Raw genomic sequence first — 24,590 nt, 5'->3', positions numbered from 1 at the left:
CAAGAAGAGGGAAGACCCCCAAACCCTTTTTACAAGGCCAGTATTATCCTAATTCCAAAACCATGTATAGACACAACAAAGAAAGAAAATTACAAGCCAATATTTCAGATGAACATAGATGCTAAAATCCTCAAAAAAATATTAACAAACCACATCCAGCAATACATTAAAAACATCATACACCATGACCAAGTGGGATTCATCCCAGGCATGCAAGAATGGTACAATGTTCTCAAATCAATAAATGTAATACACCACAATAAATAAAATGAAGGACAAAAACCACAAGATCACATCAATAGATGCTGAAAAAACATTCAATAAAATCCATTATCCTTTTATGACAAAAACACTCAGCAAAGTGGGAATAGAGGGAGCATACAGAAACCTACTGCTAACCTCATACTCAATGGGCAAAAACTAAAAGTTTTTCCCTTAAGATCAGGAATAAGACAAGGGTGTCTGCTTTTACCACTTCTATTCAACATAATATGGGAAGTTCTAGCCATAGTGATCAGACAAGAAAGATAAATAAATGGCATCCAAATTGGGAAGGAGGAAATAAAACTGTCATTATTTGCAGATGACTTGAAGGTGTACATAGAAAACCCTATAGTCTCCACCAAAACACTACTTGACCTAATAAGTGAATTTGGCAAAATAGCAGGATACAAAGTTAATACTCAGAAATCAATAGCATTTTTGTACACCAACAATGAACTAGCAGAGAGAGAAACTAGGGGGAAAATCCCATTTGCTATAGCAACAAGAAAAATAAAGTACATAGGAATAAATTTAACCAAGGAGGTAAAACACCTATACTTGGAAAACTATAGAACACTGAAGAAAGAAGCTGAGGAAGATACAAATAAACGGAAGCATATACCATGTTCATGCATTGGAATAATTAACATGATTAAAATGTCCATACTACCCAATGCAATCTATAGATTCAATGCAATCCCCATAAAAATAGCAAGGGCATGTTTCACTGATCTAGAACAAATACTCCAAAAATTTATATGGAACCAAAAAAAAAGACCCCAAATAGCCTCAGCAATCTGGAGAAAGAAGAATAAAGTTGAAGGGATCACAATACCTGACATCAAACTATATTACAAAACCACTGTAATCAAAACAGCCTGTTACTGGCATAAGAACAGACACATAGATCAATGGAACAGAATAGAGAGCCCAGAAATAAACCCACATCCCTATGGTCAACTAATATTTGAGAAAGTGGGCATGAACATATAGTGGAATGAAAACAGTCTCTTCAATAAATGATTTTGAGAGAACTGGACTGGTACATGCAAAAAAATAAAAATAAATCTAGATCATCAACTTATGCCATACATCAAAATAAACTCAAAATGAATATAACACAAATATAAATCATGATACCTAGTGAAAGTCCTAGTGAAAATCATAGGAAGTAAAATTTCCAATATCCCACATAGCAATATTTTTGTCAATATATCTCCTAGGGTAAGGGAAATAAAGGAAAAAAAATGGAACGACATCAAATTAAAAGGCTCCTGTATGGCTAAGAAACAATAATCGAAATGGAAACGAAACCAACCATATGGGAGAATATATTTGCCAATGACACGTCAAACAAGGGTTTAATCTCCAAAATATATAAAGAACTGATACAATTCAACACCAGGAAGACAAAACAATCCAATTAAAATGGTCAAAGGACCTGAATAGACATTTCTCCAAGGAGGACAAATAGAGGGTCCAGAGACATATGAAAAGATGTTCAACATCAATAGCCATCAGAGGGATACAAATTAAAACCACAATGAGATATCACCTCACACCTATCTGAATGGCTATCATTAATAAATCAACAAAGAAGTGCTGGTGAGGATGTTGAGAAAAAGGAACCCTAGTGCACTGCTGGTGGCAATACAGACTGGTGCAGCCACTGTGGGAAACAGTGTGGAATTTCCTCAAAAAAAAATTAAAAATAGAACTGCCTTTTGACCAAGAGATTCCACTGCTGGGAATAAACCCTAAGAGTCCTGAAACACAAATTCAAAAGAACTTATGCACCTCAATGTTCTCAGCAGCTCTTTTCCAGCCAAGTGCTATAAATAGCATAAATAGCCATCAGTAAATGAGTGGATCAAAAAACTGTGGTACATTTGTACAATGGAATACTACAAAGTAGAAAGAAAGGAGACACTCCTACCTTTTGCAATAGCATGGATGCAAATGGAGAATATTATGCTTAGTGAAATAAGCCAGGCAGTAAAAGACAAATACTCTATGATCTCACTTATAAGAGGAATTTAATGAACAAAATAAACTAACAAGCAAAATAGAACCAGAAACACAGAAACATAAAACAGATTGACACCAGCCCGAAGGTAGGGGAGAGCAATAATGGTGGAAAGAAGGGGAAGATAGTCAAAGAACATGAACGAATGATGCATAGACATGGACAACAGTGTGGGGATCCACTATGGGAGCGGCAGTGGGCTGGGTGGAGGAGGGCAAAGGAGGAAAAATTGGGACAACTGTAATAGAATAACAATTTAAAAAAAAGAAAGAAAAGACTTCAGGGCACCAGAAGCACACTGTGCCTACAAGGAAATGACCCCTCTTCCATTTTGTTCATCACTTTGTCACTTGGACCACAAATGGAAGTCCTTGTGCCCCGCTATGAGAGCAGCTTCCTCAGCTTCTTTCTATAGCCATTTTCTGTCACTGTCCATAGCAAGATTCAAGAAATTCTCTCCCCCAAGATCCCCTATTCCACATGATCCGCCCCAATGCAAACCAATTTCTATGAACAGGTGCCTTAGATTGTCAATTTCCCAGTTCATCATAATCACCCAAGCTCTGAAATCCAGTTTAGGTTCAGCTGAAACCCTCTCTACAATAACAATTACTACATATTCTAATTTCTCATCCACTAGAGGTCTGCCTTCCAAATCAAAAGCAGGTACGAAACAGGGTTAAATGTGTAATATAAATTTATTCTGTGACATTTCCCTCATTGAAGATATTTTAAAATAGATTAGAATACATCAATATTTCATGAAAAATACCTAGAAGAATTTAGGTAATATCCTGTAATATACATGATTTGACTTTGAATATAAATTTTTTTCATTTCAAGCATTTTTTAAAAGTAACATAAAAATAATAAGGACTGCTGTATTCTTCATATACCCGATATCTCATATATTTCAATTCAATTGCCAGTTCTTGTCTCAGCTATTTATGTTAACGGTATTTGCTTCTGTTTTTGAACAGGAAGGGTATCCACTTTCTGTTTCTTAACAGTGCTATTTGGGTCCTCTTTCTCTGACTCTTCAAGAAAATGCTTCATGGTGAGTTTGAACATTAGTCGAGGGTCTGGTCCAGAAAGTGGTGGGCAATTACAGACCTCTCTAATTTTGAGAGCCTATAAAGAAAGAATATATCAGAATACAAAAAAAGAATACAAAACAAATATAATCACTCAAATAATTTAATATGCTCTATGCAAAATAACATAAGAATACATTCTATATTTTTTAATAAAAGATATCTTAATTACAACACATGAAAGAGAACCATGGACAAATTCATGGTAAATAGTTACATTTTCAAAATTTGTCTAATAATAATATATTTGGAAAAAACAACTGTATCTGCAACAACTGCCCAATGTTCCATTGGAAATAAAAAAAATCTCTTTGATTTCAGTCAAACTCAAGCCAATCCTGAGAAAAATGGTTCAGACTAGAAAAGATGTGAAGACTTTGATTTTTTTCAAGAAAAAGAAAAAAAAAGAAAACAGATGTCTGAACATACTGAAAGAAGATATACAGAACCGGGACCGTCTGCAGTGGAACTAGGGCTAATAACCTAGAAAAGCAAATAACGTAAGCAAATCAAAACCATGACAATTTTTAACTCCAAGAAAAAGAAAATGCCGCAAGGAAAAGAAAACTAATCACAGTACATTACATAGCTCAGCTGTGACTTGTGCTTACAGTTTTTAGAACATTAAATCTTGATCTAACCGAAATCACAATGTAAGCATACTGGAAAGAGGGAGAGCCAGACATGCACAGGGCACGACAGTGATAAGGGAGAGCTTAATTCTCTTCCTCTTCGGGGGAAAGTAGGTAGATAATGCCTAAAACTGAGAAGTTAGGAAGAAGCAATATAAGTATGTTATATAGAATGATGGGAAATATCAAAAGAATAATTTAAGGGAGCTGAAAATGGTCCCCTTTAAAATTGAGGGCAGAGTGGGGGGCCTACTGCTTTAAGTAACTAGCCTGCCTTAGAGAACTATGTGAATCTTTAAAGTGGGTACATGAATGACTTTAAGATATAAAAACATAAAAAAATTTTTTTAGTAAAAAAAGTCTTACTATCTAAAGGGTTTTAAAAGAAGCATATTTAGGGGGGAAAGTTTCATTTTTACTACCTCTAACTTACTGATAGCGGTGTGTTAAGGGAAGTAAACAAAGCAGGGCAGGGGACAGTCAGTGTTTGGGGGAGTAACAAAATTTTAGGAAGCCTGCCCAGGCAAGGTCTCACTGATAAAATAATGACTCTGGGGAACAGGAGGAAAACACGACCTGAGGACACGAGGAAAGAGGTCAGGCGGGCACCCAGAACAAACGCACACCAGGAAGCAGAAGCAGCAGCAGCAGCAGCAGCAGCAGCAGCGAGTCTGAAGACGTGGCACGGGGGTGTGCCTGGGGTGTTCTGGGACCATGAGGAAGCAGTAGAGCAGGGGCAGAATGAGGTCTAGGGGTTAAGGGCAGATTATGTACAATCTCTTAGGATATGGTGAATAAAGACGTTAGGTTTTACTCTGAGTAGGCCTGCCTCAGATAATTGTGGAGTCCATGGCAAGAATCCAAATGGAGGCTCAGAGACCATTTGTTTACGTCTAAGAGCTCTAAGTCAAGCTAATTAATTACTATATAAAATATGTTCTCTGCTCCCACACATTCAAAATGACCCTAAAGGCCAGATACCAAAATTAGAATTCTTGAATTTTTGGAACATCTAAGGTTGGGGGGAGCCTACCCCAGCTCCTGCCACTGGCCTGCTGTCTGCACCCTCCTTCTCCCCTCCCTGGCTTACTGGCACTGTGTGTGTGTGTGTGTGTGTGTGTGTGTGTGTGAACATCTAAGGTTGGGGGGAGACTACCCCAGCTCCTGCCACTGGCCTGCTGTCTGCACCCTCCTTCTCCCCTCCCTGGCTTACTGGCACTGTGTGTGTGTGTGTGTGTGTGTGTGTGTGTGTGTGTGTGTGTGTGTGTGTGTGTGTGTGTGTGTGTGTGTGTGTGTGTGTGTGTGTGTGTGTGTGTGTGTGTGTGTGTGTGTGTGTGTGTGTGTGTGTGTGTGTGTGTGTGTCTCTCTCTCTCTCTCTCTCTCTCTCTCTCTCTCTCTCTCTCTCTCTCTCTCTCTCCAAGGGAAGAGATCCACACAGGCCCTGGAAGCAGGCTCAGAAGTGTTTGGGCGAGGAATCCCATGATCCTAAAGACCCAGAGTGCCATGTGGTAGGGGCAGATTCTCAGATGGGTAAATTCCAGGAAGTTCCACAGAATAGAGGAGCATGCAGCCAGATGCAAGCCAGGAAAGAGCCTTCTAAATGAATGAAGCAAGGGAAGGAACTTGAGTCTAGGAGCACTTCTGATTCTGAATGAGGCTATGAGTTACCAAAACAAAAAGGAAAAAGCATTCAAATGAAATTCTTTGGTGACAGGGCTTTGTCTAATTTTTTTTATCTCACATCTTCTATCTATTGAGTGTGTTAAGTGAATGTTCCTTAAAGTAAACTGAACTGAAAAAAAAAAACAAGAAAATGTTTCCCAACTATAGCACTAAAGAAGAAAGTCAGGCCCTCAAATAAATGGTGACTTACTGTCCAGAACAGAATGTCTGTGAGAGTTAAATGACATGCTACTAAGATTTACACTGAGTCATCAGGCATAAACTTAGACTGTCCTAGAAAAGTTGGGATACACAGTCTACTCTTAACTCCTTTATAACTGCACTGATATATTTTCCAAGTGAGAAGCTGATCTGTCATGGCTGTTACATCACATGCCTAGGGTCTTAACTGGTATCTGTAAGGGGCAGGAGTGGTGTCCAGTAGTAACAGCTGGCATAGCAATGTTTAGCAATGTGAGATGGGAAGCAGCAAAGGGAAGAACAGAATGTTATTGCTTATAATCTTTTATATTCAGTAAAAGCTCCTCTTTTTTCCTTAAGTTCTCTCTTCAATGTCTAACAGTCAACAAATATTCAGAGCACCAAAATGAGCGCAGTGCCAGGGGCATGCTAGTCAGAAGAGTCGAGATCCCTGCCCTCCTGCACATTACTCTGCATTTCCCCAGTACTGGGCATCTGAATTGCTTTTCTAGTTTTGACTGGCTTTTACAAATTACCTTGTGAAAATCTTCATTTAAATAAAAGATGCTATTTTTAATCCCCTTTTGGATTTATTTGAAGTATACCCCCCAAATAGACTGAATGATCTGATCAAAGTCTAAGAACAGATTATAATTTTTGTTATATAGGACCAAACTGCTTTTTACCAGAAAGGCTTTCCCAACTTACAATGCAGTCAGCATGCAGGCATGCCTGAGTTACTCATAATTTATAAATCTCATGATTTTTACCTATATAACCACATAATTTCAAACCTCAGAATCCTTAGTACTCATCAGTTAAATTTACAAATGAGGAAATTAAGCTCCAGAGAGGTTAAGTGCCTGGCAGGAAACAAAAAGCAGCTTAGCAAATGTTTATAGCTGCTTTATTCAAAATTGCCAAAACTTGGAAGCAACCAAGCCATCCTTTAGTAGGTGAATGGATAATCTGTGTTACATCCGAACAATGAAATATTATTCAGCACTAAGAAGAAATGAGCTATCATGAGCTATGAGCTCATGAAAAGACAAGGAGAAATCTTATGTGAAAAAAAAAAAGCAAATCTTGAGAGGCTACATATGTGTAATTCCAACTACATGACATTCAGAAAAGTTGAAGCTAAAGAGGCAGTAAAAAAAAAAATCACTGATTGCCAGGGGTTATGTGGGACAGAGGGATGAACAGGCAGAGCACAGAGGGTGCTTAGGGCAATGAAACTGCTCTGTATGATACTGTAACGGTAAATGTGCATTATCACACATTTGTCCAAACCCACAGAATCTACAACACTAGGACCGAACCCTAACATAAACTATAACACTGGGCAATGACAACGGGCCAGTGAAGGTCTGTTGACTGTAACAGAAGCACTGCTCTGGCGCAGAACTTTCAGAACAGGGGAGACATGTGGCAGGGAGGCAGGGGATATGGAAAACCTCTGTACCGTCCTCTGAATTGTGCTGTGACACCAGCATTGCTCTTAAAAATAAAATCTATTTTTAAAAGCTACCATGGAAGTAAAAAGGCTTAGAAAAAAGGGATTAGAACCTGCTTTTATTGTTTTTGTTTTTAATGCATTAGCACAACATGCTTTTGTACTAATGTTTTTGGAGGTTTTTGCTCTACATTATACATTTCTTGAGTAAAGTCTATTACAGAATAAATGTGCTTTGGAGATGCCTGAGCTCTATTAATTACTAGAAAATCTACACATTCTTCATAAAGGCTTTCTGTTAATATTTCTTCATGTGTGAACTGTTTCTCTCCTCCAACCATCTATCAAGCAGAATCCTGTTACAGAACAAATATACCTATCAAATTTTCATCAATTTTGCTTAGAAGGATTTTATCAGATATGTTAGTAAAATATTTTTCTGCTTTTTTAACATTCCTTTCCATATTTATTTTATTACATTTCAGGGTGTCAACATCTTTTATTTTCATAAATTCAAATCTATCATGTAAAATATACGTTTATCTTTTAAAAGTAAGCAACATTTTCCCACTATACAGCTAGAATATGCCTTTCCATTTCCTTTACTTTGTTTTCTGTGTTTAACTTCATACACTGAACATAATAGGCACTTAAGTGCCTGCTGAATTTTAAACAAACATTTATAGAACACAAGCTATGAATAAATCATTATGACAAATGTCACAGGGAAAACACTCGTTAAGAGTTTATGGTCTAGGAGAAAGCAGGGGTATACTCTAATAACAAGAATATACAGTTCTACAAATCCCAAGGAGGGCTTAGAATTAAATACGGAATTAGCCAGCTTAAAGATTCCAACTAGAGTGAAAGGAACTGACATTCACTGTTCACTTTTGAAGTGTCTTGCACTGTGCCAGATATTTTACAAATGTTATCTAAACGGGTGTTATATGAACCACTTTTGAAATGCTGGTCCTGTTGTAGAATATTTGTCATTAGTGTCTTATGAGGGGAAGAGGAAGGAAAGGGCCTTGTCATCACAAATGCATGAGAATACACATAAAACACCCAGGACTGAGATACTGTTACCTCAGTTTGACAGGCGAAGCAAAATGAAGGTCAGGGTGGGTTAACTTCCTCAGAGTTGGGTGGCTGTGTCAGAATTAAAACCCAAGGCTCCTCAGACTACTGTTTTTACAGCAGTTCCTAAGAGTATCCTTTCCCATTACAGTTATTAATTTACTACATGCTACATTTCTAAATTTCCTAAATTTCTATGAAGAAACAGAACTGCTATTCAATTGTATTGTCCAATTTTCTACTTTTAACCCAATATTACATTACTTATCTTTCCTATTGTTACACATCATGTTATCATTTAACAAGTATTCTCTAAGCATGTCAGAAATTGTCACAGGCACTAAAGATTCAGCAGTAAACAGATTACTGTCTTGGGAAAGAGACAGATAGTAAACAACAAGATAATTGTAGTGAAGTAGATGAAGAAATTAAACAGTGCTCTGTATTAGATAGTACCGGCATGGAAGAGAGGCTATCTGAGGTTGGGGATCAGAGAACGCCTCCAAAAGGAGGTGACATTGGTGTCAAGAGCAGAGGGTGGCTGTTCCAGGCAGAGCAATCAGCAGGCAGAGAAGCTGTAAGGAGGAACGGAGCTGGAGGTGAACAGCTAGAATCAAAGGAAACCTTGGGAAGAGTGACATGTGAAAAAGTTGGACAAGTAGGCAGCAGCCAAATTATAGGATTTAAAGAGTTTGGATTTTTATTCTAAATTACATGAGAAGCCACGGAAAGCTTTTAAAAATGAAAATTACATTAAAAATATTGCCTGAAAAAATAAATTATCTGGCTAGGGCAGCAATTTTCCACTGGTGTACTGTAAGAATTTTTAAAACAGGCGATACCTGACTAGTTAGTCCAGGGCACTGACCTCTTTTCCCTTAGATTGTCAAATTAAAAAAAAAAAAAAAACAGTAACAATACTTGCTTGGTATGAACAAATCAAAATTATATCTATTTTTTTGTCAGATTGGCAAAAAATATATTTCTGATGTGCCACAGAATTTTAGTAATTAGCTTAGGTGTGCCATGAGATGAAAAAAGTTGAAAATCCCTGGGCTAGGTTGCTGGAGGGGGAGGCACAGTGGGGGCGGTGGAGGAGGGTACAGGGAGGATAAAGGGTGATGGACAGAGACTTGCCTTGGGGTGGTGAACACACAATAATACAGTGCACAGATCATGGGTCGTGTAGTTGTGCACCTGAATCCTATATTATTTTGTTAACTGGTGTCACCCCAATGAATTCAAAAGGAAAAAAAATTAGTTGGTGCCCTAAGAATATCCAATAGTGACCAATGAGTTTGCTTAAAAGTACTGGGTCCAGCAGAAGTAACGCCTGCTTGAGTGTTGTTAGTAGGGTAATAATATGGGGGTAATAATGTATAATTTAATTTGAACATTTCACCTAAAATGTCATATGCTGTTCTTGAGCGTGATACTATTATGTTACAGAATTACATGCTTATGATTTTGTAATAAAAGATTTTCTAATAAAATAGGGGCATGATTTGTGCCAGACCCTATATATAATTATGAACTCATGAATTTTTTTCTATTGAGTTTGATGTGTTTCTATTTATTATTGTTGTTACTCCTTTTATTGTTCAAATTATCCCTTTTTTATGGATATCGTGAACCCCTTAAAAAAAAAAAGAAAGTAAATTGTTAGGGGCTGAAGTGTAAAATGGAACAGGAAGATTAAAATAGGTTACTGTAGGTAGTAGTAATCCAAGGGAGAGATAATGGTGTTTTCTACTAGACCAGTAACAGTGTTGATGGAGAAAGGAACAGATTCCTAGAAGTCAGTTGACAAGATTTTCTAGTGAGTAGAAAAAGAAAAAAGAAGAATCAAAGATAAGCTCTAAATTTCCTCCGTAACCGAGTACTTTTTTTCTCTGCTACCCGTGCATCTGACGATAATTTACTTGCTTATAGTAAATAATTATTAAGTAGCATCATATGAGGGGGACCCAAAGACCCCCAGAACTTATTTATAAAAAGCTGTGTATTTATACTTTCATGTTTAAACTTTAGTCACCCTCAAAGCACTCTCCATTTGATACAATACACCTAAAAAGATGTTTTTCCCACTGCTCAAAACAATTCTTGAACTCTGATTTTGATGCCTTTTAGCACCTCTGCCATTTTTTTTTGTTACACCTCTTCCACATCAGCAAAATGTTTTCCTTTGAGGACTTTTTCCATGGGGTAAACACTCAGGAGCAATATCAGGTAAAAAGGAAGGGTGGCACAAGATGGGGGCCATGCTAATTTTTGGTCAAAAACTGCTGAACACTCAGCATGCTGTGGGCAGGTGCACTACTAGCAAATCACCCATCACGATATGGGTAAACACACTGAAAGAGTCTTAAAAATTCACTGAAGCTGAATGCAGCCTCTCACAACACTACCAGCTAGCTACTACAGTGATGCAGATGTAGAGCACTTACCTAGCAGGGGAAGACTGTACTACAAGGTGCTGCCCTCCAGGAGATAATTCTGGGTTGTTGGGTTTTTTGGGGTCCCTTCTCGCACTGTTTGCTGGTTAATGTCCCCAGTCCATAAACTCTTTTAAACATGTTGCCCTTAACAAAATAAAATCTTTCATGCTCATAAAATGACTCAGATAATTAACAATGTTTCTTTTCTATATTTTGAAGCTAGAATTATTCACTGAATAACTGTTCTTTGAACTTTTGAAAAATTCTCCATCAGTGCTAAGTGCACTTTTGTTTTTTAAGCTTTTTCTATTTTTTTACACTTTTCATTTGTAATTCATTGTGTTTCTAATACAGTGTTTTTATTTATTTAACTACACCTTACTTCTTTCTTCAACAGTCAATTTGAGGAGGTTCATTCTAGTTATAATTTCTACTTCCAGCTGCGCCCGCTTTGACAGTTCTCACACACATGCGCACTCATGAATGCACACAATTTAGTTACTTCTGATTTTGATCTTGATGAGTAATTAACATCATCAACCTAAAAATAACATTCTCCAAAATATTTTGTTTTTTCTATATGTAATTATTGTAGCTCTACTCCTGATCCTAGTTATGTTTTATTCTCTAACTAACCGATCCAATATTTTTCACTTTGACTTAATTTCCCAAAGAATCAACTACTATAATTTTGCTTATTTTTGCTTAGTTTTATTAATTGTAGTCTCCCTGTCTGGGCATATTACAATTCTCTATTTCTTTTCTCTTTTTCTTTCTTACTAATAGAGACATTTCATTTTCTTTACATAGAGGCTTTACAGTAACCCATAAAAATATAACTACACATTGCAAAATTTCTTGACTTTAAGGCATGCTCTTATTGTTTATGGATTTCTCTCTCATCCTAAATATACACAAGTTTATTTTAATTTTCACATGGCTACCCATCTTTTAATTTTTGTTATATTGATTTTAATATACTATATCCTGACAACATGAACCATAACATTAGTTATACATGTTTTTGTCCAAGTTGTATCACCAGTATTTTTATGAAAGGTGTGTGAGCATTTAAACAGAAAATACACACCTTTTTCTTAGCAGTTTATGTCAGCTAAATACTTTTGTACTAGTCATTCAATTCTTTGTTAATTCCTTACTTGAACTTCAGTTTTCTAAGAACAGTAGGATGCAAGCTATAATCACAATTATACATAAACAAACTATATACTTTACCTAATTCTTAGTCACCACTGAATTGTGGAAAGAGCACTGCTGCTGAGTACCTCACTGACACTGTTTGTGTGTTTCACTTACGCATCTTCCATCTTACAAGAAAAAAGGGTTGGTTTGGCTAAATACCATATCAAACTGTACTGGTTCCACTACTTTTTGTTTTGTTGTTTCTTTCCCTCTAAATTCTTACACTTCTCCAAAGTCATTCTTACTCTTATATGTCTTTAAATTTTCCCTTTATACCTTGGCATCCTCTAAGAGCCTATCTTTGCAATGAATATTAAACACTTGATTAATATAAATATATAGGCGTTATCAATTTCAGAGCTTCTCATGCATGATGCTCTGGGATTCTTCTAAAAACCCATCTTGAGAAATATTATCTAAACAAAAATGTGGTACAGACCCCAGAGACACAGACATGAAGATACTGAATAAATGTACTAGTCCTTACCACTGTTATATGCACCCTGGATTTCCTTGTCTTTTCAATATTCTTCCAATTTTTTTAACTTTTTCTTTTTTAGCTTTCAGTGTTGTAATCTGGCTGTGCTGTGTTCCTCTACCTCCAGCATTAATACAGCCTCCACTGAAAGTTTTGCAGCTTCTCTGCTATATTCACAAGTTTAACAATTTTCTGAGATGAATGTAGCTTATATTTCTACAAATCACTTATAGCTCTACAGTCATTCTTTCTTCCTTGTCACTTTCAATGTAATTAATTAAATCAGCCTTATTGTGCAAGCTTTAGGTGGCGATGCTTCTGTAATTCTCCTGACCTAGGCTGACCTCTCCAATGGAGTCAAACTTTCAAATTACATGAGAGATTTATTTGGTTTTGTTTTGTAGATTTTTCCACTCTTTGAAGCTTATCTTACTAGGGGAAAATGGGCATTTCTGAGGCTTTGCTTTTCTGTTGTTATTTCTGTATTTAGTTAGGCTGATGATGTTTCTTTCCCAGCCTCATGCACTCATCATCACTCTGGGTTTTTTCTTTTTTTAAATCTCTCTTACCTACCTCTCAAATAGCCTCTTGAATAGGCTAAAAATTGGCTACAACATCTTTATTTCCATTAGAGTTAATTTGGATGGTGTGAGTTCCTTCTTCATTGTTCTATATAGAAGATACATTCAGATTAACCTTTTTAAACAGAAGAGGATGACAGTTCCTCAATTGAAAAAAAAAAATCCTCAGGCTGCTGAAGAACTGGATGTTTGCAGAGTGCTAAATCATCACCCCACAGTCACTTGCTGGTCACGAGGGGAAATGAAACTGCCATCTCCATCCAAACCGATGGATGAATGAGGCCTCCCTCAATGTGGAGCAGCCAGAGTAAGAGAATCCTGATACAAAGTAACATGAAGCATACCTGTGCCACTTCTAAAATATTCTTGCCAAAATTTAACTTCTACTTACAGAAAAACAAGTTCGAGTACACCACAAAGAAGCAATCGGAGAAGTCTAGAATGTGGGACTAGATTTATTCAACAAGTCAATAACGTGTTGAGAAACAAACCAAACAGGGGTGTGAGCACTGTTCTAAAATCAAAGAGTTGGAAGGGAAATAGCAACCAAATGTGATGTAGGGATCTTGATGGACATAACTTGAACAAACCAATTATATAAAACTGTATTTAGAGACAGAAACTTGAATATGGATAGAATATTTAATTTTATTAAGAAATTCCTCTTAATTTCCTTAGATATGATAATGGGAGAAAATGATACTTTCTGAAATGCATATTGAACTAATTAGGAGGGAAAGCCCTCGTGTCTGGAATTTACAATAAAATACTTCTGGATAAAAAAACAATCAGAAAAAGGACAGAAGAAGCAAGTGTACAAAAAGGTTGATAGTACTGATTGTGACTCAAAAATAGGGGTTCATTAAGTTATTCAAATTATTCTCTACCCTTACATGTGTTTTTCAAAAATTATAATAGTTAAACTGTAACAACTTTTCTTAAAAGAAAAAACCCTTTTTCCACTCTGTCCTCTCTCCGTCATTTTTGTATTTCTGTGACTTCATCCTTGATTTTTCATTTGCTTTAGTTCTAAATGGCTCATGAGAGGTTTAAATATTTCTCTTGAAAAATAAAACCAGTCCCTTTACACCTCATTTCCAACTCTTTCCCTTAATTCTGAAGGCAAGCTTATATTTTTAAAAAACCTAAGATTTTAGCATCAATAACCTCAATCCTAAAACTCATTAGTAATAGATTTAATAGAAATTAATGAGACTAGTAGGGTTACCACTATAAGAGAAAGAAAAGAAATACAACAGAATAATGCCTATGTGATTTCTTAAAAATAACAAAAACTTCTGTTTATATATTATTCTAATAGGATGATATGATTTGGTATCTTGACTTGAAAAGCAAATAAATGACAAGAGAAAATAAAAACAGAGAAAACCGTAAAAGACTTTGATGTGGACAAAGAAGACCATTGGGGGTCCTGTCAAGTGCACCCTTGGGTGTTATCACCACCTTTCATGGCCTTAGGGCTATTTTACAACTCAGGAAGTTTCAGGAAACTGATAACAATGCAAATGATATTTGTCCATGGAAATGAAAATGAACTATGTCTGGTGAAATGCAATTGATTATTGCCTTATGAGTGGACCAGTTTTGCACCAATTTATAACCTCATTTCAGCATTCCTTATTGCCTAAATGCCAGTGGTTGTTGAAGTTTCCTTTGAGCTAGTGGTAACATATACTGTCTGCCTTACTATTAACAAGTTATAAAATATCAGATATGGTTCATTTTATGTTTGTGTAAGTTATGAGTTTACCTTTAAGATTTTTTTCCTCTACTCGCTTCATTTCCTTTCAAAAATTGCAATGGTAATTGAAGTCTAATTGTTTGAAGTAGCCTAAAATAATTAAGTATAACTAGAAATTTTAACTTAAATAAATATAAAAAATTAAAATTAAGTACACCTTGACACAGGTCAATTGTCCTCTGAAATGATAAAATAATAAGGAAAAGTTTTCAAATAAAAGTATATAACCAACCACTCCTAACATATAAGAATGATGTGTTAAGAAATGGCTATATTTATTCCCAGTAACAACTAAAGTATCTAGGAAAACACTGCTGATACACATCAGGATTCTTCTAGGCACTACACATCAAGTAAAACTACAATTACTTATTCATAAAAACTAAACTATAATAACTAAGTATAAAAAGAGGAAAAAAATTAGTGCCAGAGAAGTTTCATGATCAGATTAAAAGCTTCCTATGAAAATAGGAACCAAGAGATTTCAAGGGGGAAAACAAAAATCACCTCCATTTTTAAAATATAGTTTCCCCAAAATATCATTTTTCCCCTTTCCCCCTAAGAGCACTTCTTTTTCTAATAGTCCATTCATTTTAGTCTCAAATAGATACACATCTTACATACCATTATATTTTTAAGGTTTTAGACAATGTTACTCTCAGACTTCCTGGTTTTCTATGATTCACAGGCCAATTCAATTACAGTAGCTGCTATGATATTTGCCTTTTCCTCAACACTCTCCATGTCGGGCAAAATGAATTCTGTAAGGTAAACAGTATGTGTGTGTGTACATTCACCAACAACGACATTTCACTTCAATGTTAAACACTCTCCTATTTTCTATTATGGGATGAATACTAATGATTTATGTATTTACATTGTCCAATTATAAATGCATAAGAATGGTTTACATGTGAATTCAAAGCCCAGGTTCCTGAAAGTTTAAAGAATTCAAAATAAATGAGAATAAAATGAGTGTATTTACAGACTGCCACTGAATGATTCTGATATGTAAAAACTGAATGTAGTCAATTTAAACATCAAGAAATAATTTATTTTTTATAATTTATAATTTTATAATAATTTATAATTTTATAATAATTTATAATTTATTTCTTAATTTAAAATTAAGAAATAAATTATATTCAAAATTATGATTATAATCACTAACCCCCAACAACTAAGTCTGAATTAAATGTTTTTCCTGTATATTTTATCACTCTCCATCTCCTCCCCAACCCAAAAGAAAAGATGGCAGAGAGCTGGTGAGAGAAGCAGAAAATTAAAAATTCAGTCTAAATACCTTCAGGTGTAAAATAAATTTTTCAAGTAAATTTACCCTGGGTTATCAAACAATTTCCCTTATTCACACCTATTCATATTTTATAACAATCCTTATAGAAAAAGTTTTTAAAAAAGGTATCCCTTTCAAGGACAACTGATGCTATACACAAATTTAAATTCTGAACAGTATAACTATAATTGTAAAACTGTCATACTATTAAACATCAACAGGTTGATAGAACATCTGTTCTCCAGTTTTTCACCCAAGTTGTTATGGTAACCAAAATATGTGGGATATGTTTCCTAAATTTAACTGATTATTTCAAGTAAATAAAATTGTTAAGATATCATCTTATGAACTACAAATAATATCATTACTACAACCCTATAGTTATCCTTTTTAAATACGAAGAGATCACAGGATTATATTTAACTAGGCATTTACACATGGTTTAATCTCAGAATTCACATTGAAAAATAGCAAGAATATATAGTTTTCTACTTTGGGGCATTTCCTTGATTTAAAAACAAAACAAAATAAGGAATTAGTCTATTTTCTAAACAATATACTGTACTAAAATACCGGCACTCCAAAATTACATGATTGTGCTATTAATCCTTTGTAGGAGTTGTCAATCACACCCTTTGTAAGTCAGATCCTGTTACTCCCCTAGTCCTCTGCTGACAGCCCTCCACTGGTGTCCTATCTCTGAGCAAAAGCCAAAATCTTCACAGAGGGGCCAAAGGCCCACACCCTCCACTTTCCCTTGCTCACTCCATTCCGGCCGTATTGGCTTCCTTGCTGTTCCTCAACTGCGCCAGGCTCACTCCTGCCTCAGAGCCTTGTACTTACTATTTCCTGGGCCTGGAAGGCTCTACCTCCCACCCCACTCCCCATCCCATCCATCCCCCACCCTTCCCACAACCCCCAGGGAAACTCTTTCACTAATTTCACGTCTTTGTTCAAATACCATCTTCTCAGTGAAAGTTTTTCTGATCACGACCCTTTTAAAACAGCTATTCTAGCACTTCTACCATCTCTGCTCACACATTACATATTTGCTATGGACTGAATTGTTTCCCCCACAGATTCGTATGTTAAAACCCTAACCCCCACGTATTTGGAGAGGTAGCCTTTGGGGATGATTAGATTTAAATGAGGTGATGAGGGTGGGGCCCTCATAATGGGATTGCTGCCCTCAGAAGAAGAGGAAGAGACACCAGGGTACTCACTCTGTCTACTATGTGAGGACACAGCCAGAAGCCAGCCATCTGCAAACCAGAGAGACCTCACCAGAAATTAAATGAGCCAGAACCTCATTATAGGATTTCCAGCCTTCCAAACTCTGAAGAAATGAATTCCTGTTGCTAACCCACCCAGACAACGGTTATTTTGTTATGGCAGTCCAAGCTAATATACTGTTCTTCCTCCTTTGTTTCCCTCCCTAATGCTATTACTAACTAATATATAATAATATATTGGTAATTTACTCTATATATTACTAATTTATTCTATTTTTTATCCTCACCTAAAGATATGTTTCCATTGATTTTAGAGAGAGGGGAGGGAGGGGGTCAAGAGGGAGAGAGGGAGAAAGGGAGGGAGAAAGAGAGGGAGGGAGAGAAGGGGGGAAAGAGAGAGAGAGAGAGAGAGAGAGAGAGAGAGAGAGAGAGAGAAATATCGATTGGTTGCCTCCCATACACCCCAACCAGGGATGGAACTCACAACCCAGGCATGTGCCCAGACCAGGAATTGGACTGGCAACCTTTCAGTGCACAGAAGGATGCTCCAACCAACTGAGCCATGTAGCCAGGACACTAATTTATTCTATTTATTGTCTATCTTTCTTTATTGCAAAATAAGCTTCATAAGGGCAGGGTTTTTTGTATATATGTTGTTCACGGTACCTCCAATACCTACAATCTGGCACATAATTGCTGACTACTAAATATTTGTTAAATGCATAAAGTATAGTTTTAAAATATATGATGGTTTAAATGTTGATATGCTATAGTAAAAATAATATATTTCTGTGATAAGATATAAATAAGAAATAAAAACATATAACTACCAGTAAGCTACATTTTACTAAAAAATAAAAATAACCAACATTTTTGTTCTCATGAAACCTAATTTTACTTCCCCGATCTTGATCTTTTCTCCTCTAGGAAACCTGATCTCCTACAGGCTCTGTCTTCCTTCCACCAGTCAAATGTGAAAACCACCTAATACTGCTGACTATCCGGATCTTTTTACCTGCTTCCTTCCTAAATGGACTGATCCACTCCCACTTTTTCAACCATCACCTTTTCAGGGATGACTCTACAGTCCTCATCCCGGGCCTAGATTTCTATGCTCTGGTGCTGTATTGCCAACTACCTTTAAGATGTGCACCATTTCAGGCATATTGTCAGAAATCTCAAAGAATCAGGATATTAGGTAGAATATATTGTACTAACTTAAGTAGAAAAAAATATTAAATAAAGCAAACAAAAAGTGTACTCTTCAGTACTAAACAGGCTCACAAAACTCTACATGCTGCCTGAGGATTTGCTTTCTTTTCTTACAGAAATTAGAAATGACAGTAGGGAATTCCAATCTCTGAATTATGACTATGTATCCTAATTAACAATATACTCTTATACTAACTATAACTTTCACTTCAACCACTGGATTATCCCCAATATTGTAGTAGAGTTTTATTACTTTCAAATAAAATTTAATCACTTGGGGGACAAATATAAAAAATTTTATAAGGTTTTCAATTTAAGTATCCGAACTAGGGTAGTTTATTTTTTGAAAAAAATGTCTCCCAATGTTTTTCTTCATCTTGTTGCCCAAATAACATATTTATTTCTCCAATCATTTTTTTCTTCATGCTCACTAGTCAATTCATTATTATTTTAAAGACTTCTCTATAGCACATTTTTACTTCTCTAAAGATTTAGTTATCTTCGATGATGAAATGACAATTCGGAATTTAGATGAAAGCTGGCTAAAACTCATTATCCAATTTAAGCAAACATTTTTAGAATTTCATGAACAAAAATAAAAAAGGAATTCCAAGAAAAAACCATGTAGTTATTATGCCTTTAGGGATGGGCTAAATCTCGTAGGGTGATATCAGTTCCCTGGGTCTTGGGTAGTACTTGAGAAGGCTCTTCAAGTCAGTGATCTTCAGTACAAATCACTTGCTGATGAAACACATACTGTCCCAGTCCTACATTGCACTTTTAAGATGAATGACTACACGCTATGTCAAGTAAATGTCACCGCTTTTTTTCCCTCAACATTTTTTCTTTAAATTAAGAGTATAACCCTGGCTAGTATAGCTCAGTGGATTGAGCACAGGCTGCAAACCAAAGGCTTGCCAGTTCAATTCCCAGTTAGGGCACATGCCTGGGTTACAAGCCAGGTCCCCAGTGGAGGCCACATGAGAGGCAACCACACAATTATGTTTCTCTCCCTCTCTTCCCCTCTCTCTAGAAATAAATAAATAAAATCTTTTTCAAAATTTAAAAAATAAAATGTCATATGTGTTTTTTTTAAAAAGGAAAGTGAAAGATATTTAGGGCATTTCTTAGGAATCCATGTCTGTCTGGTCCCAGTGCTCATGAAAGGCACAAAGTATGCTCAAACTATCAAATCCTATTATCATTCCTTTAAAAATAATCCCAAATCCGACCACTTCTTTCCCTCTTTGCCTCTATAATCTGTTAACAGGATTATTGCAAGAGCCTCCTAAACAGTCTCCCTGATTTCACCCTTGCCTCACTACTGCAGCTCTTTACACAGGAGACCCGCCCCCCATGACCACTATAAAACACATGAGTCATCACATGAGTTACATGAAGTGATCAAGTCCCTCCTCTGCTCAAAATCCTCTACTACCTTCTCATATCACTTGGAATAAATGTCAAGTCCTTACAATGGTTCAGAAGACTTTTCATGGTCCGGTCCCCCTATACTTCAACCATTCTCACCCCCCTTTACTTACTCAGCCCCAACATCTTCCTTGCTATTCCAGGAACATGCCAAACACACTCTCCCTTCAAGTCCTATGCACTTGCTACAGTGCTCAGCCTGGAAGACTCTCTTTCTCTATAACCACAGGACTTGGACCCCTGCTTCTTTCCAGATTCTGTTAAGTAAGGCCTTCTTTGACTAAGGAACACAGACCAGTATGCCTTCTATGCTGCCCAGCTCTCTCTACTACCTTTAACCTGCTTTATTTTCCCACAATGTGTTTATTACTGCTTGATATGCTGTAAGTATGTCTGTTCATTACTTGCATTAAGACAAATGTTAGCTCCAAAACTGCAGAGACTGTTTTGTTCCTAGCAACAGAATACAGAAGGGTAGATTTCAATATCAATCACATGAATGAATGAATGAATGAATGAGTGAGTGAATGAATCTTGTGGTACTTTCTTATCCCAAACTCGATGCAAGCTGTTCCTTCAAATTGCATATCATTTTATTTCTACTTTTCTTATAATAAATCATGTTCCTTGTTGTATTAAGAACCACTCTGTATATATGTTAGCATCCTGAAAATATCAAAAACCATGTCTTAATTCTCTTTGTATCCCCTTTAACCACCAGTATTTCTTATAACAAGTTCTCATTATTTGTTACGTTAAATTTGAAGTCATACTGACAACAGAAGTAAGACAGAAAAATGTGCACCCTGGTTTGGAGATATCTGACATCCACCTTGTTACTGATGTGGATACCACAACAAGCATTTTAAATGATGTGATCAAATGATTTTTAGAAGGTAGTGAAAACTACATGGGAAAAAGCTGCTTTAGCTTTATTTACGAATGGACTCTACAAAAAAGAAACACATACACTTTACTCTATAAATACACAGAAAGTAAACTGATAACAAGGAATTTTTTTTCTAAGAAAAATTCCAACGTCATTATTGGAATTAATACCCATTTGATCAAAAAGTTTTGCACAAGTCATTAACTGAAGCTTTTTTTAACAAAAAGCTAAAATCACCAAAAATAGATTAAATTATGAAAATATGTTGAAAAGATATGCCTTGAGTTTTAGACTTTCACCAAGTCAGATAAAATTAAAAGGTATGGTGCTAAAAAGTTTAAACCTTCACCACCAAGAAAAGTCAACTCTATACAGCAATTTATTCCCCAAGACTTGCAGTCAAACAGGATTTTACTTCCCAGTCAAATCCTTTGAAAACTGATAATCCATAATTATAATGATCAAAATAGTTAACAAACTAGAACTCTTTCTCTAAGCACAAGTAACAGCATTAAAAATAAATGATACAGCAAAGATAATGTCTTGCCTTCTATAGTGACAGCTTACCTCAGGTATGAGTCTATTTAGGTTCTCCACTCGGTTTCCATGAGAAGGGTGTGTGGACAACCATTCTGGCAACTTGGGATGACCAGAGAGGCTATCTGCAAGTTCCATCTGCTGCCAAAACACCATACTGGCTCTGACGTCCACACAAGCCTGAAACCAAAATTAATAAAAGCACAAAATGAGCTTAGTTATGAGGATATTTTTAAAAGCTTGCCTTCATGTCATTACATGTTTTTAAAAATATTTCCTATCATTTTAATAAAAGAAGCATACACTCATTGCTTTAAAGAAAACTCAAACAATATAGTACTATAGAATTCAAAAAAGGAGTGCCCACCCTCCTCATTTGCTCCTCCCCCTACACAGTGTTTACAATAATACCACTCCCAAAAATAACCCACTCTTTTCACTGACAGATACTAAGAACATGTATTTAGGGTAAAACCTCCCAAATTAAGTTTTCATAAAAATAAGGTTTAACATTTAATCTGTTAATAAACTGTACTAAAAATTATTCTTATTCTATACTACTAGAATAATTAGATATTGATCTGTAGTTTTCTTGTCTTGTAGTGACTTTGTCTAGCATTAGTACCAGGGTTATGCTGGCCTCAAAGAATGAGTTAGAAAGTAGCCTCTCCCTGGAAAACATTATCAGTGAAATACACCAGTCAGAGAAAGACAAATACCATATGATTTCACTCACATGTGGAATCTATTGAACTAACTGGACTAACAAGGAAAATGGGGACAGACTCATAGATGGAGAGCAGGATGACAGCTAGTGGGAGGAAAGTGGGAGGGAGGGATTGAGTAAAGAGGTAAAAAGACTCATGGACCTAGACAACAGTGTGGTGATTGCTGGGGGAAAGGGAGTGTAAGAGGACTAAATGGTAGCCCTTGCTGGTGTGGCTCAGTAGATTGAGCGCAGGCCTGCAAAGCAAAGGATTGCTGGTTCAATTCCTGGCATGGACACATGCCTGGGTTGCAGGCCAGGTCCCCAGTGTGGGACGCAGAGGCAACCACACATTAATATTTCTCTCCCTCTCTTTCTCCCTTCCTTCCCCTCTCTAAAAATAAATAAATAAAATCTTTTAAAAAATTCTTTATATCTCCAAAGGGCTGTGAGTTACTATCTAGTTTCCTTCCATTAACTCTGCAGGACTGCCTTGAGCAGTTCTTAACAGGGCAGGTGTAGTGGTCACAAACTCCTTAAGCTTTTAACCAGGAATGTCATCTTTAAAAGACAGTTTTGATGGATATAGGATTCTTGAGTGACAGGTGTTTTTTTTTTCTTTTAGCACTTTGAATATATCAGTCATTGTCTTATGGTCCCCAAAGTTTCTGATAAAACATTTGCTGAAAATCTTATTGAGATCTCTTGAATGAGATGATTTACTTCTCTCTTGGTTCTTTCAAAATTCATTCTTTATATTTGTTTTGTTTTTTATTAAGTTTGATTATAAAGTATTTTGACGTGGGTCTGACTGGTTGATCTTACCTCAAGTTCATCGAGCTTCTTGGATGTTCATATTCATGTATTGCATCAAGTCTGGGAAGTTTTCAGCTATTATTCCTTCAGATATCTCTGCCCCTTTATCTTTCTCTTCTCCTGGGACCCATACAATGTATATGTTGGTCCACTTGATGGTGTCCCCCAGGTCCCTTAAAATGTGTTCAGCTTTCTTTCATCTTTTTTTTTTTTGCTGTTCCTCAGCAACAACAATTTCTACTGTCCTAGTTTATATTTTATTTTTGTAAAAGATTTTATTTTTAGAGAGGAGAAGGGAGAAAGAAAGGGGGATAAACATCAATGTGTGGTTGCCTCTGACGTGCCCCCAACTGGGGACCTGGCCTGCTACCCAGGCATGTGCCCTGACTGGGAGTCGAACTGGTGACCCTTCAGTTCATAGGCTGGCACTCAATCCATGAAACATACCAGCCAGGGTTCTACTGTACTAGTTTAAAGTTCACCAATTGTTTCTTCTGTTTGTCCAAACCAACCTCTGAATCTGTCTAGTGAATCTTACATTTGTATTATTGTACTTTTCAGCTTCAGAATTTCTTGTTGGTTTCTTTTTAAGTTTACTATCTCCACATTGAAATCCCTATTTTATTCATAATCACTCTGGACTTTCTCCACAACTTCCTTTAGTTCTCTGAGCATCTTTAGAACAGTTGTTCTAAAGTCTTGTCTAGTGTGTCTGCCATTAGGTCTTTTTCAGAGGCAGACACAGTTGATTTAATTTTTTCCTTTAAGAGGTCATTTTTTCCTGATTCTTTGTATGACTTGTGAATTTTTGTAGAACACTGGACATCTGAACTAGTAAGGATGTATTTCTGGAAATCAGATTCTACCCCCTCCCCAAGGTTGGCTGTTTTATGTATGTATGTATGTATGTATGTATGTATGTATGTATTTGATTAGAGTAGGCTGTGTCTGTGCTGAGGATCAGCCTGAGATGTAAACTTAATGTTTTCTCAGGAGATTTTCCCTGGGCATATGCTGTCACTTTCTAATTTTCCCATACTTGCAGTTCTTGAATGTCATACTCTTTAATGTCTGTCTCAAAAGGAAAAATGAAAAGTGAAAAAACAAATGGAGGGCATCAGACCTATCAGCCCCCTAGAAGTCACTTCAGCCAGAGGGAAAGACTTGAAATAATGGGGAAGGGTGCAACAACAGTGGCTCCGCACTGCTTTGCCTGCACCTCTATGATCAAAAATAACATGCAGTGACCAGAACACAGATCCCTGATATTTGGAGGACTGTCCTCTTTTTGCTCACCCTGGCTACCAAGGATGTGTGTAAGCTGCTCCAGGAACACATACACAGCTGTCAGCTATGTGACTAGGGGTGGTGAACAGGGAGCTACTACTGTGCTGAGGGCTGATACTGACTGAAATTAAGCAAACTTTGCAGTCCAAGGCTTCCCCTGGAAGTTCCAAGCCTTCAACAGACTCCAGAGTTCCAAAATGGCTGCATCAGACAGATGCTGCCGGTGTGAGTACGGTCTAGGTGGGAAGGCCAACTTCTGGTGCTTCCTACTCCACCATCTATTCAGAATCACAGTATAATTCTTTAACA

At 36.5% G+C, this 24,590-nt stretch overlaps 1 protein-coding gene across 5 annotated transcripts in view; it reads right to left on the bottom strand.

Annotated features, from left to right (window-relative positions):
- Positions 1 to 2,969: 2,969 nt before the first annotated feature.
- Positions 2,970 to 24,590, bottom strand: part of OMA1 (OMA1 zinc metallopeptidase) — a 61,388-nt gene continuing 39,767 nt past the window's right edge. For all 5 annotated transcript variants that reach the window (XM_045857374.1, XM_045857391.1, XM_045857382.1 and 2 more), the window contains exons 8-9: positions 21,503 to 21,652; positions 2,970 to 3,421 (exon numbers count right to left, since the gene is read on the bottom strand). In XM_045857374.1, coding sequence (XP_045713330.1) covers positions 3,236 to 3,421; positions 21,503 to 21,652 — 336 coding nt within the window. In that variant the 3' untranslated portion in view covers positions 2,970 to 3,235. The remainder of the gene's footprint in view (positions 3,422 to 21,502; positions 21,653 to 24,590) is intronic.

Source organism: Phyllostomus hastatus, unplaced genomic scaffold, assembly GCF_019186645.2.
Source record: "Phyllostomus hastatus isolate PE091 unplaced genomic scaffold, TTU_PhHast_1.1 phas_contig_147, whole genome shotgun sequence".
Taxonomy (NCBI): Eukaryota; Metazoa; Chordata; class Mammalia; order Chiroptera; family Phyllostomidae; genus Phyllostomus; species Phyllostomus hastatus.
The sequence above is the reverse complement of the archived record's forward strand: the minus strand, read 5'-3'. Positions and strand labels throughout refer to the sequence as shown.